The 14,221-nt window shown below is 43.3% G+C and overlaps 1 protein-coding gene across 1 annotated transcript; it reads left to right on the forward strand.

The window, feature by feature from the left end:
* Positions 1 to 1,366: 1,366 nt before the first annotated feature.
* On the forward strand, positions 1,367 to 13,540 carry fgl1 (fibrinogen-like 1). The gene is made up of 7 exons (XM_080007908.1): positions 1,367 to 1,583; positions 5,122 to 5,299; positions 5,795 to 5,954; positions 6,133 to 6,230; positions 6,986 to 7,074; positions 7,173 to 7,360; positions 12,130 to 13,540. Exons 1-7 carry the CDS (start codon positions 1,515 to 1,517, stop codon positions 12,308 to 12,310), a joined length of 963 nt encoding a protein of 320 aa, XP_079864034.1. The 5' UTR covers positions 1,367 to 1,514; the 3' UTR covers positions 12,311 to 13,540.
* The last annotated feature ends 681 nt before the right edge of the window (positions 13,541 to 14,221 follow it).

Here is a 14,221-nt window from a genome sequence, read left to right on the forward strand (position 1 = left end):
GGGCAGACCAAGCATTGAGTTAACACACACACACACACACACACACACACACACACACACACACACACACACACACACACACACACACACACACACACACACACACACACACACACACACACACACACACACACACACACACACACACACACACACACACACACACACACACAGAGATGGATGGAGGTGGAGTGTCCCAGCTATTGTTCCCACACATTACCTGCCTCTGAAGTGTGCCAGCTCAGGAGCTTTGAGCGGCGTTTTCACTGCAGGAGGAGGTTATGTGTAGAAACATTCAAATAAGCATATCTGCTTCAAATATTTTCAATGTATGACACCTCATTTGAAAGCTTACAACCTGCACTTTCATAATCTGTGAAAAAAAACTGAAAAATGACCACGGCCTACTTGAAATTCAAAACACCGGTCGCTGTCAAATGTTAGATAAACGGTTGTATTTGGCCGGACCCTGGCCAGGACGGGTGGAAATCTGTCTGAATGGGAGGGTGGCCAGACTGATTCTGCAGAGCTAATGAGCTTACAGATCCTCCTAGTTCCCAGGCTCATGTAATGTGTCCGAAGCGTTCAAATCTCGTTTTTCGCTTGTCATAAATACCCAAAATGTATCGCTTAAGTAACTTTTGATTGAATGTGTGTATTTCCTTAATTTCTCAGGGAGGAGCTAGGCTAGTTGATCCCCTCCGCAGCCATTGAAATTCCTATCTTGAAGGGATGAAACAGACACACAGGGATGGAATTGGCATTGATCTTCTTGTCCGAATCTGGGTAAGATAAGACAAAAAGTAAATTGGAGTGTCCCTTTAGTAGTGGAACACAACATATTTGATTCATCGTTCCGTCCCATTGGATTTCAAACAATCGACAAAGGTGGGGGAGGGGGCAGCAGATAAAAGAACAAGCCTGAATGTCAGCTCTTTCCAGCCGGCAACCGGAGAAAATCACATACTAGGGAAGACGGGGGAGAAAGGGCAGCTGCCAGAAAACAAAAGAGAAGTCATTTAATGTGGTTGAGCAATACATCCAACCCCCTGAGGCTCTGGGGAATGTGTCTAGCTGGCCCTGTTTGCTGACCCCACTGGTAAAGTGCGTTTCTAGAAAAATGTGTTTATTTCTACCATTGTTATCAATCATTTTTCTCAGTTTTATTCTATTCGATTCCACTGTTCTGCTGTAATCCGAAGCAGATTCTCGCAGCTTTGGTGTCAGTTCCGCACATTTTTTAAATTTATTTTCATGGCTGCAGAAGATCGGGAGAAAATTCCTTTGGTCTCTCCTTTCACTCTCCACTGGCTAGCGCTTGTTTTTGCGCCAGACGTGAACAATACTTTGACCAGAGCCTGAGAGGTGGAACATTCCTCGACGAGTCAAACAAGAATTGTCACAAAGATTTTGTTGTCGAAGGAAAATTCGACCTTTACCAATCTAGATTAAATTGACATATTTTTTAAAGAATTTTCTAATATACTAGTTGTTTGAGCCGTCCTGCAGAGAAGATGGCAGGGCAGGAGTGTTTTCTTATTGGACTAATGGTGATTACAGTTGCCAGTTTTCCATCTCTGTCCGTAAGTAATGTTTACTGAACTTACTAAACGTTCTTTTATTTTGTGAGTTGCTTGCTTATTTTTCGTATTTTGGCTTGTTTAGTAAGTGAAAACGCTGTGTGTGTGTGTGTGTGTGTGTGTGTGTGTGTGTGTGTGTGTGTGTGTGTGTGTGTGTGTGTGTGTGTGTGGTTAATGTATGTACTGTATTGACCTAATGGGGCAGATTGAGGATTTGACTCTTGAGGGAGTTTTACTGACACACCTCATACTACTGACATCTTCCCACTCAGTACAGGTACTGTAGGTAATCTAGGTGCATTAATTAGGGGGAAAACATAATGGATCATTAGTATTGCAGATTATGGTCTTTGGAATAAACTCCCTTGGATTTAAACTCACTTTGGAGTGTACCATCGAATAAACACCAGACCAGTTGAAGTAATGCTTGTTCTGAGAATGAAAACTAAAACAGTCCACCAAGGATGAGCCCCGAATGCAGGCTGGAGTGAAGGTTTGAAAAAAACCTCCAGAAATCAAAATCTCTGGTCAAGCGCAAAGGTATTTGGCTCGGCCATATGTGTGCTTGTATGTATGTGATTTAAGCGGCAACTGATTCAAGATGTTTAACGACATTGCAACGCACCTGGAGATTATGCACAATAAGTACTAACTGGTCAAAAACTAACTGGCACAATAACAAATTAATTATCCAACTAACTAACTGAACAAAATGATTCCCAAACCGCAATTCAATTAGTAAATAAAATAAAATAACAGTAAGAAGGTTAATATACAAAGTAGGAATACAAATATAGAAATAAAGGAATAGACTATTCTGGTATAGACGGATATGTGCATTAAAGTGTCATGTGAATTAAGTGAGGTAGTGTTTGTAGAGATATACAGTACATTATACAACAGTACAACACAGCAATACAGTAACACCAAACAGAACAGCAATATAGCACAGTATGCAGTAACCCAGTACAGTCATCGATAATGCAGTACAGTATGCAACATACGGTACAGTAAGGCAGTGCGGCTTGTGTGAGTGTCTCAGTGCTTTTTGTTAGGACCCCTGGTGAGTTCAGCATTGACAGTCCTTATGGCTTGAGGCGAGAAACTCAGTCTCAGTCTCTCTGTTCTCACTGTGTGACTGCTGAGGCGCTTGCCCGACCGCAGCAGCTGGAACAGTCAGTTTTTGGGGTGATGAGGATCCTTCATGATACAGCAGGCTCTGATACTACAGCTCCTGGTGTATAAGTCTTGCAGGGAGGGGAGGGTAGTTCAAGTGGTACGTTCGGCCAAACATCACCCTCGGCAGGGCCCGCCTGTCCTGAGCAGTACCGTTCCCGAACCAGGCAGTGATGTTGCCTGTCAGGATGCCCTCCACAGCTCCAGAGAAGAAGGACTTGAGGATCCTCACCAAGACTCTGAATTTCTTCAGCTGCCTGAGGTCGCCATCTTGCCCTTTTCACCAGAGTGTCTGTATGTATAGTCCATGTTAAATCCTCTGTGATGTGGACTCCCAGGTACTTGAAGCTGCTCACCCTGTCAACAGAAGTCCCATTAATCACCAACAGTGCGTGTGTCCTCGGTTGTAATCCTCTGCTGAAGTCCACAATCAGCTCATTCGTTTTGTTGACGTTCAGGAGGAGGCTGTTGTCCTGACACCAGAGTGACATGTCAGCCACCTCCTCACGGTAGGCCTCCTTGTCGTCGTCGGTAATTAGGCCCACCATGACGGTGTTGTCAGCAAACTTGATGGTGTTGGAGCTGGAACTGGCCACAGAGTCATGTGTGTACAGGGATTACAATATGGGGCTGAGGGTGCAGCCCTGGGGGGCTCCTGTGTTCAGGGTGAGGGTGCTGGATGTGTGCCTCCCCACCCTAACCACCTGGGGCCTGGCTGTGAGGAAGTCCACGATCCAGGCACACAGTGGAGTGTTCAGTCCTAGTGTTTAGTCCTCCAGCAGCTTCACAGCCAGTCTAGTGAGGACAATGGTGTTGAAAGCTGAACTGTAGTCAATAAACAGCAATCTCACATAGCCTCCCCTCTGGCCATCCAGGTGCATGAGCGCGGGTTGCAGTACCTTGGACACTGCGTCGTTCGTGTACCTGTTTGGCAGGTATATGAATTGCAGCGAGTCAGTGGTGCAGGAGAGGGAGGCCAGATGTAATCCATATTCAGCCTCTCTAAGCACTTCATGACCACCAAGGTGAGGGCCCCCAGACGGTAGTCATTCAAGCAGGCAGGAGAGGCGATCTTTGACTTGGCCAGGGAGGCGTTGAATATCCTAGTGAGCACAGGGGCTAGCTGGTTAGCACAGGTCTTCAGTACTCGCCCAGATGCCATCTGGGCCTGCAGCTTTCCTGGTGTTCACACGTTTCAGAGCCCAACTGGCGTCATGCTCAGACACAGAGTGCCCGCTCATCCCCAGCACTGAACCTTAAATTAGCCAGCGAGCTAGCAGTGTTGTTGCCTGCCTCAAACCACGCATAAAAGAAGTTCAGTTCTTTAGCTATGGCTGCCTCGACACTCGCGGCTAGGTGGGGCTGCTCTTGTAGTAAGTGATAGTCCGCAGCCTCTGCCACAAGCGTCTGCTGTCTCGTTGCTCCATCTGTAGCTCCACTGTGTCTCTGTATGTCCGTTTAGTGTCCTTCACCGCCCTCCTCAGTTTATTGGACGCCGCTTTGTAATTGTCTATGTTGCTGGACACCAGGATGTCTTTGCAAGCGGCCGTGCGAGCATTCAGAGCGCCGCAGATGGATTTATCGACCCACGGTTTCTGGTTAGGAAATATCCAAATTTTCACCGTAGGAACGACGCTGTCCGCTATCGTGGCTATGAAACTCATAGCAACGTCCGTAAACTCACTGTCTTTCTCGCCTGGTGGCACACGTGATGTGTTGATGGAAATAATGCAGAACTTTAAGGTTTGCTATGTTAAAGTCCCCAGCCACAGCCGTGTCTGGATGTTTGTTCTGAAGTCCAAAGAACACATGATATAGGCCTGATAGTGCTGTGTCGGTGTCCGCTTGTAGTGGAATATAAACGGCTGTGATGATGACCGTGCTGAGTTCCCGTCTGAGGTAGAATGGATGGCATGAGATGGTCATCTGCTCCAGGTTTGGCCAACAGGAGCGAGTGCGAGTCTTGATGTTGTTGGTGTTACACCAGCTGCTGTTGATCATGAGGCAGATGCCCCCACCCTTGGAATTCCCCGACCTGTCTGCACGGAACACGGAGAAGGACTCGGAATCTGATCCTCGCCCGAAGGTCAGGTCTCTCCACCGGCCACTCTGGATCAACAGATAAAGTGTCCCAAAGTTGTTCTCTCAGGAAATGTTTTATATCCATGAGTGCATCAACACGGAGCGTTCACGCAGGCGACCACAGGGGGCGGCGCCAAGCGGCAGTTTCAACTGCTGCTTGTGTTAAGTCAACTGCTGTTCCTAAATAGGTTTATGCTGGTTCTTCTTGACTCAAAAATACCATTAAACTCAAATGTTCGCACAGTAATTGTGTGTGTGTGTGGGTGTGTGTGTCTGTGTGCAGGCGTCAGACAGTTGTCACGAGGAGGTGGCACGTCTGAGGGAGCGGGAGACGTTCCTGAAGAGCAAGGTGCTGAAGCAGGAGAAGATCCTCCACAGGTTACTACAGCTCAGCCGGCCACAGACTGCCACCAAGACCAGATACCCCCTCCAGAACCAGGCAGAAAACACCCAGTACAGAGGTCAGAGTTCACATTTTTCATTTCTTAAAATTGATTCATAGGCAGGGTATTTCATTTTTAAATTGGAAGTTTAATGTCACATACACTTGTTTTCTTGGAGTTTGTTGCATCCTGTTTAGATTAGAAACATAAAGTCAAGCCTGGTTCCTCTCCTTTGCCTGGAACTTGAGCTGAGTTTTGTTTTTTTACATGAGATAACACTTTGGTCACATTATTAATTATCATTTAGTTATTAATTATATTTAAGGTCTTCATTTCTTTAAATCAGTTTTGCACGTATATAAGCATAGACAAAGAATGAGATTTATACAAATTAATTCATATACTTTGTTGGAAATGAACTGTTAGAAATTTTAGTTAGAGTCAATAAATTACAATTACTGGTGAAAAGAGAACAATTACAGGAGTAGTTTCCAGAATAAACCTTGATAAATGACCCCTCTCTCTCTCTCTCTCTCTCTCTCTCTCTCATTCACTCTACCTCCATTTCTTCAGACTGCGCTCACATGTTTAGCTCTGGTTACAACTTCAGCGGCGTGTACAGCATCAAGCCCGACGGCAGCCCCGCCCCAGTTCAAGTGTACTGTGACATGACCGGGGGCGGCGGATGGACGGTCGTACAGAGAAGAGTGGACGGCAAGGAGCTCTTTAACAGGTGTGTGTGTGTGTGTGTGTCTGTGTGTGTGTGTGTGTGTGTGTGTGTGTGTGAGAGAGAGAGTCAGTGTGCCATCAATACTGAATTTCTAGTAAAAGCAATAGACCCTTTATGCTCATGTGTCTGTCTAGCCTCTAACCTACCTTCCGAGCTACCTACTCTACCTCATTTCCTCCAGGTCATGGACTGAGTATAAGGATGGATTTGGGGAAACAGCATCCGAGGCAGGGGAGTTTTGGCTTGGAAACGAGATCCTGCATTACCTCACTGCACAAGGTCAATATAAGCACAGTTCGGACAGATAAACAAACATAGGCATACTTAGTGAGCTAGAAATATAGGAGTGATGAGCTTAAATCCCCCCGATGGGTAGAAGAATAGAACCCAACTCAGCAGGTGGATGCAGGGAAGGTGGAGGGAGAGGAGCAAATCAGCAAGCAAGCAGGCAGCAAAGCAGGTAAGGCAGGAGGGATTGGCTGCCTAAATAGGCTGGCCCAAAAGTGTGTGGAAGCGTGTGGCGCCGTTGAGTTGTCTGACAGAAGTAGCTCTGCCAGCTACGCATCATTATATCAACTGATTGTATACGGACACATTTCATTGTGCATGCAATCATATAGGGGAAACATAAGATAAGATGAGACTATTAATCCTCGGAGGGAAATTGAAGCATTACAGCAAAAACAGAACAGAACAGAACGCTTATTTTGTTCTTTTGGAAGGACAAGATCAAGAGAACAAGATCTAATTAAACATTAGATCAGGTGGAACTTTAAGAATCACAAGACTAAAAGTACAGTTCCTGATATTCACTTTCATATGCGACATATTTGTCCATCTAAATAGCTTTAAAAAGAGAATCAACCATTCTGTCACATGAATGGTTGATTCTCTTGAATATTTTGTTTCCGTCACAATTTTATAGAAGAAAATCTATCCATTCAAGGTGTTTGTTATGTACTGTAGCTTCATATTATAAATGAATACAGTCTTTCATTCACGGAAACTATTCATTATTGATTCGTCTGCCGCAGGGAACTACTCTCTAAGGATTAATCTGGAGGATTTTGATGGGAACCAACGCTACGCTGAGTATAAAAACTTCAAAGTGGCTTCTGAAAAGGTGCGACAGATGGGTGAATGGATGTGTTAGCCATTGTTTAAATAAGAAAAGAAAAAAATCGATCAACCTATTTAGTGTTATGTGCCTTGCCTGTGTAGGATGACTACCAGCTGGCTTTCGGAGCATACAAAGGAACGGCCGGAGACGCTCTGTCTGGCAGCTACCACGTCGACGTGTCTGCGTGGGCCAGTCACCAGGACATGAAGTTCAGTACCTACGACCGGGACAATGACAACTACAATGGGAACTGTGCACAGGAAGACAAAGGCGGCTGGTGGTTCAATAGGTGAGGACTTACAGGAATACAGGTGTGTTGGGATGGTTGACGTAGGACCCAATTTGATAAGATTTTTATCTCTGGGACCCAAATCCAAAAAGATTTTTGTGGTCAAATCTGATTTAGTCCAAAGCTTCAATCCCTATCTATACTATAGTTTGGGAGACAACAGTGAAACTATGATCAAAACAGTAGTTATTTTAAACTATTACACGGCATTGTGGAATACTCGATTCTGATTGGTCAACAGCGTCAAACAGCGGTCAACTATTTCTGAGTAAGTGAGTGGGGATCTTCCGGAAGGACGGCGCCATGTAGCGACGCGTTCTGTGGAGCTCCTCACAGGGAACTACTAGTATAAGAATATTGCCCTTTTAATTTTCATACAGCAACCTCACACGTTCAGATAAACACGTTAAGGCGATAGCCTTTAAATCACTGAGAAGAAAATGCCGATAATACTTCAAGGAAGTAACAAGTTGGAGTCGGAGACGAAAGCTTCCGAGGCTAATACTTGCGCTGATGGTAACGCTAATGCTAGCCCAGCAGAAGACAAACACTAAGGCTGATGATCAACATGCAGTGCTACAGGCCATTGAGTCTCTTCAACAAGACTTGATGGTGAAAATTGAAGAAAAGGCGATAGCTCAGTCTGTGGAACTCTAAAGCCAGGTTACCCAGATTACGACAGAATTATTATATATAAAAAGTTCATAAAAGTATCAAGGCAGTCGAGACCCGAGTATCTGAGCTGGAGGCTGTGGTTAGCAACCACTCGGGCTCAATCACCTCTGTGGAATCAAATGTCAACGGTATGAAAAAAGAAGTGACAGACTGATGCGAAGACTTGGTGGCAAGATCACGGCGTTGCAATATCCACATCACGGGAGTGAAGGAAGGACGATGAAGATGGAAAATATCCATCTCAGTTTGTGGCTAACATGCTAAAACAATCTCTGGGTCTTGAGAAGCCTCGAACCCTCGACTGAGCACACCACTCTCCATAGCAAAAAGAAACAAGACAACCTTCCACCATGGGCGTTTGTAGTTAAATGTCATTATTTCTCTGAAAAAGAGGTCACTACTAAAGAAAGCTATAGAGATGAAATCAATGATGCCCGCGGATGGTGAACAGATCCGAATCCTGCCGGACTTTACTCGGACCGTGAGAAAACAACGGGCAGCATTTACCAAGGTGGGGGGCCTGCTTCGGGACTGTGAAGGAGTTCGCTACAGCCTGAGATACCCAGCGATATTAAGAATAACAACATTGGACGGACACGAGGCAAGTTTCAAAAGATCCAAAACAAGCCAAAGAGTTTGTTTTGAAGAAGGTGGTGCGCAAAGTTTACTGATGGACATATTTTGGTGAGTAATTTAGCCGATGGCTAAAACACCGGTCTCAATAAGTTGGACGATGGAGGTGATACACAGCACGGACAACATGTGTGAGACTATAACTGTAAAAGTTGTGTTATTTCTGCTTGCAACAATTATGCACACAAGAAAGGGTGAAAAAAATCAAACTCGGTTTTGAAAATACGTTGCGAGATAAAAAAAAACACAAAGCAACACGAATCTGGAAAAATCAAATTTTCCTTCAAGAAAGGTTTTTTCAACTTATTTGGCTGCTCCTGGCGATTTTTGAAATGCGCGAGATGGCGGCTTTTGCTGTGGTGGGTCACATTCTTCCTTCAAGACTATCCCTACCCCATTTCTCCTGCCATCCACTCCATAGTAGAACAGTTTGTACCCGGCTTCGATACTCCTGGCCTTACTTCCCTTCCACCTGGTCTCTTGTACATATAGTACATCTACCTTCCTTCTCTCCTTCAATTCTTCTTCAGTTACACTCAACAATCACCCTCTGATAATCTATAGCGAGAGAGAGAATTTCGCTCCAGACAGAATTTGACTCCTTGACTAACGATAACGTTATAGACCTTCATTTAAAATCAAGTCATCATTACAACTAATATGGACACTGCGCCAGCAAGCTCTTGGGCCATCAACCTTTTGGGCGATCAACTTAAGCAGTCTGCAGCTTTTATATCTGCAATAAAAGATGGGGAAGGTAATATTGTTATGGACCAAAGGGACATTGATGTTCAGTTAGGTCTTTCTGTGAAAACTTGTACACCTCAGAAGCAAGTAGCAAAGAACTAGGAGAGGACTTATTTAGTAAATTGGAAATGCCCATCTTAGATGAATCAGACAAATCTGGTTCAGAAAGAAATAACGTTAACAGAGATAGATAGTGCAATTAAAAACATGAAGTCCGGAAAGGCACCAGGTCCTCATAGGTATATGACAGAATCGTATTAAAAAACATTTGCTCCCAAATTACTCCCGTTATTGTCAAAGGTATTTGAAGAGGTCCTGGAAAAAAAGGCTCACACACACACACACACACACACACACACACACACTCACTATCGCCTCAAGCCTCAGTAAGAACAAACAAGATAATATTGAACTATTTTCCTCTTTTCCAAACAACACAAGGGTGTCCCCTGGGTCCCCAGATATTCAGCACCGCCATCGAGCCCCTGGCAATAATGCTAAGAGAGAAAACTAGTTTGGTTGGAGTGCGAGGAAGAGGACAACTGCATAAACTATCGCTGTACGCGGATGATCTTCTCCTTTTTCTTTCCGATCCAATCCATATACTACAATACCGATTGCTCTAGACCTTATCACCAAGTTCGGGAAGGTGTCAGATGTCAAGTTAAATTTAATTGGAAGTATTATATTCCCCATAAATGATAAAGCATGTCAAATGTCGCTTCAGAACTTTCCTTTTTCCCTTAGTAAGGATAACTTTACTGACTTGAGTGTTTGTGTTACTTGCAAGTACAAGAGTCTGTTTGACAATAACTTAAAAATAGCGTTTAGTAAAACCAAACAGGACATGTAGAGATGGTCGGCCCTCCCCTTGACCCTCGCTGGTAGGATCAATTCTGTAATCTGTGTTATTCCTGTTTCAAGCGATCACAGTCTTTATTCCTAAATCCTTTTTTAAGAAATTAAATAAGTGCACGTCTTTTATTTGGAATACAAATGTATCTCGAATAAGGAAAGAATATTTGGAAAGACAAAAGGGAGATGGTGATCTGTCTTGACCCAATTATTTGTATTACTATTGGGGAGGCAACACTGTTTAGGAGGCAACCCATGTTGTTGTTTTGTGTCCCTGATTTATCGGAGGATGAGTCTCCAATTTGGTCTCTTATGGAGCAGCATTCAAGTAATCTAGTGTCCCTATGGTCTTTAATTTGTGCCCTTAAGTAAATGCTATTGGACTAACAACCAAATTACTCTCTAATGATTCTCTAAAGATATGCTCTCAGTTTAGAACCCACTTTGAACTTAAACAAGCTCTTATTACTTCCCCTATTTTGGCAAATGTCAATTTTGCCCCCTCTCTCACAGACTCATCTTTTCAATTATGGCACAGGAGAGGGATCAAGTTTGTGAGGGACCTTTTTAAGTAAGGTGGCTATTTCTTTTGAACAGTTAATGAAGGATTTTAATATTCCCCAGTCAGATTTCTTTAGCTACCTACAGGTACGCAGTTATGTCAAAGCACACTTCTCTCTTACAACTCCACAGAGTACCTGGATAGATGGGTGTTGCGCATGGAGAGTGAGCAGGGATCCAGTTGGCAGGGGTCGGGTCTCTTAATTGTATGGCAATATTCAGAGGGTCGCCTCCCCATCACTTACTGACTTAACAAGGAGGTGCGACGAAGAGTTGGGAATTACCATATCAGATATAAATTGGGGGTCTGCAATCACCTTGGTTCACTCATCATCAATATGCATTAGACATGGCTTGTTGCATTTTAAGGTTCTGCATAGGCTACATTTATCTGCAAGTACGCTGACCGATCTCTACCCTGGTTTAGGCCCGACATGCATCAGGTGCAGTCGAGACCTAGCTAGCCTCAGTCGCATGTTTTGGTCATGTCCGCAACTGACCACATTCTGGACAGGTGTATTTAATACCTTTTCATTTATGTGTAATATGGTTATTGATCCTGATCCATTGTTCGATGTAGTCCCGCAGGAAACACCGATCACAACCTATCAGGCTGAGGCCTTCTCAACCTTACTTGCTAGAAATCTGATTCTCCTCAGTTGAAGGAAAGTTATTTCACCATCTCACAGGTGTTGAATCAAGGAGGTAATGTCCAATCTTAAGCTTGAACAGTGTAAATACACTACTCGAGGCTCCACTGAACCCACCCCAATTTAATTTTTCTCAATTTTGATTTGCCATTTGTATTTTTGTTTCAAACAAATTCATTCATTAAGTGCCAATTTTCTTGTACCAAAGTGGTATTTCACTGATGATTCATAATACCGTGCAGTAATTTGTTTGTATGTATCTATGTTTGTCCCGTTTTGGAGTATTGAGTACTACTGTGAGTGTACAATATGTGTAAAAAATCCTTAAAAATATCTATATTAACTATTTCTGAGCAATGCTTGTCTCTGAATAATGACCAACTTGTGGTCGTTGGTACAATTGATCACCCTGTTGGCGGTTCATTTGCGATAATAACCGGCTGGCTGCACATTCAAGATTCAAGAGGTTTATTCGTCACATTGCCACTTACTTGTAAAATGCCATAAGTGTGACAAATAACCTCTCGAACTTGAACTTGAAGTATATTCTTAAGAAAGGAGTTGGAGAACTGAGGAGAAAGTCATCTTGCAACAATAACACTTCACAATAACTTTCTCTTTCTATCTGCCCCCCCCCCGCCCATCAAGGTGTCACTCAGCCAATCTCAACGGTCTTTACTATCCTCATGGTCACTACAGCGCCGTGACCGACGACGGTGTGGTCTGGTACACTTGGAGGGGGTGGTGGTACTCCCTCAGGACTGCCATCATGAAGCTGCGACCCACCAACTTCAAGATCGATCCTGCTTTCGACCCCAACTCTGTTTAGCTCCCACCCCAGAGTCCCACGCTATGCTAATCCTATGCCAAGCATTAGCTTCCTACCATCAGCCAACACTTGTATTAAAAAATATTAAAGTGTAATAAAGTATAATAAAGCCTAAGTATGAATGAAACAGCTGGACAGGATTGCCATAGGTTCAGGGTTAACTCTGTCAAATCTTAAAGTCCCTGTAAAGCGAATTCAGTGATTTGTTTCTAAACACATTATCACTATTAGAAAGTAATTGCCAAAAAAAAAAAAATGGTCAAAGACTGAATGATATAGTCCTGAATTGTGGAGTTAGACCGTTAAACTGTTTCTCACCATTTTTGTGGTCTGGATCTTTTGGGCGGGGCTAAATCATCACCCGATGACAAATGCTAGGTCCTACTTTGCATGGCCCCGCCCCCAACACTTTACAAACACCAGGTCTGAACCAGAGCATCAATGGTGAAATAAGCTACGCTACGTTATGTTAAGTTAAGGTAACAGCCTTGAGTTTGGGATAAAAAGCTGTTTTGGGAATAAACACCTGGCGTCTTCAGGGAGACCGTAAACTCATGCCAAGCCGATCACGTGGGCGCCTCGGGGTCGCCCCGCCAGCCCCCGGCGTTGGTTTCGGGGAGAGGCACAGCAGAGCTTCACATTAGAAGAGAACCTTCACAATGGCCGTGCGGTATTTGGTTATGTTAACATTAGCTGCATGCAAATGCAGCCCCACTTTGAGGTGAACAACTAGACACACAGGACTGGGTTCAGCAGATCATTTAAACATGGAAGTTACTCCAATGTAAACATTTATATATTATTACACGGTCAATGCGAATGGGCGTGGTTTCAGCGTCCACAGCGGACACGCCCTCAGCGTCTCAGAGCAGAGAACACTGGCTCGTTTTTCACGATTTTGAAACCTTACTTCATGCATGTATATGTGCCAATTTTTTCAATAATTCAAATTTGGCCGGGTGGTTCATAACACATTGTTCTGTGGTGTGACAAACTCAGAACACAATTCTGCTTTTACTTTACAGGAACTTTAAGGAAGAATGAAGAAGTGAACTTAGATGAGAAATGAAAGAGTAAAATGTTCTTTCAGAGTCATGGGCATACAGCATCCAAAACAATGTGATTGACTCCAGGAGAAATAACAGAAGGTCAATGTTGATGGTAAAAACTGCAACTGTGTATGTCAATGCAAATATAACCTTTTTTTTTTTTTTTTTTTTAACCAGCAAATAAACCAGAGGTCCAACCTCCCATTGCCCATTATCATGTAAATTATTGTGGTGACGACCATGTTCAATCCAAAAAATTCTGGGCTTTCAGCTTGGATCGCTCATTTTCTGGAACACCTTTGTTCGCTCTCATACGCCTTCTTTACCGGACAACCATTCATGACAAATACCGGATGGCGAGCAAAGCAGATATTTTAATTATTTGGATGCCAACGGACATATTGTAGCTGTAAATACCAAAAGTCCAAAAAGTTTTGGATCGTGTAGGGATGAAGCTTGATTAATTAATTTATCATCTGTAGTCGTTCATTCATATTTATTTATTATTCTACTTGGTACATTTAACATCAACCTAAAATGATAATAATAATTATATATATATATATATATATATATATATATATATATATATATATATACACACACACACACACACACACACACACACACACATACACACACACACACACAGTACAACAAAGCTATATAAGCGGTTGCCAAGTTGACGGCCATGCATCAGCTGTTTGTTTGTCTGACAAAATAGTTGCCGGATTTGAATAATTTTAGAATTGACAAAAATTTACAGAAACGGCGATTGTCACAGGCAAACGGCAAATCGTACACGGTGTCAATTGAAATCAACTGAATTGGAATCAACTGAATTGCCTATTTTGTTCTATTT

The sequence above is a fragment of the Zeus faber genome (genome assembly GCF_960531495.2).
Source record: "Zeus faber genome assembly, chromosome: 10".
Taxonomy (NCBI): Eukaryota; Metazoa; Chordata; class Actinopteri; order Zeiformes; family Zeidae; genus Zeus; species Zeus faber.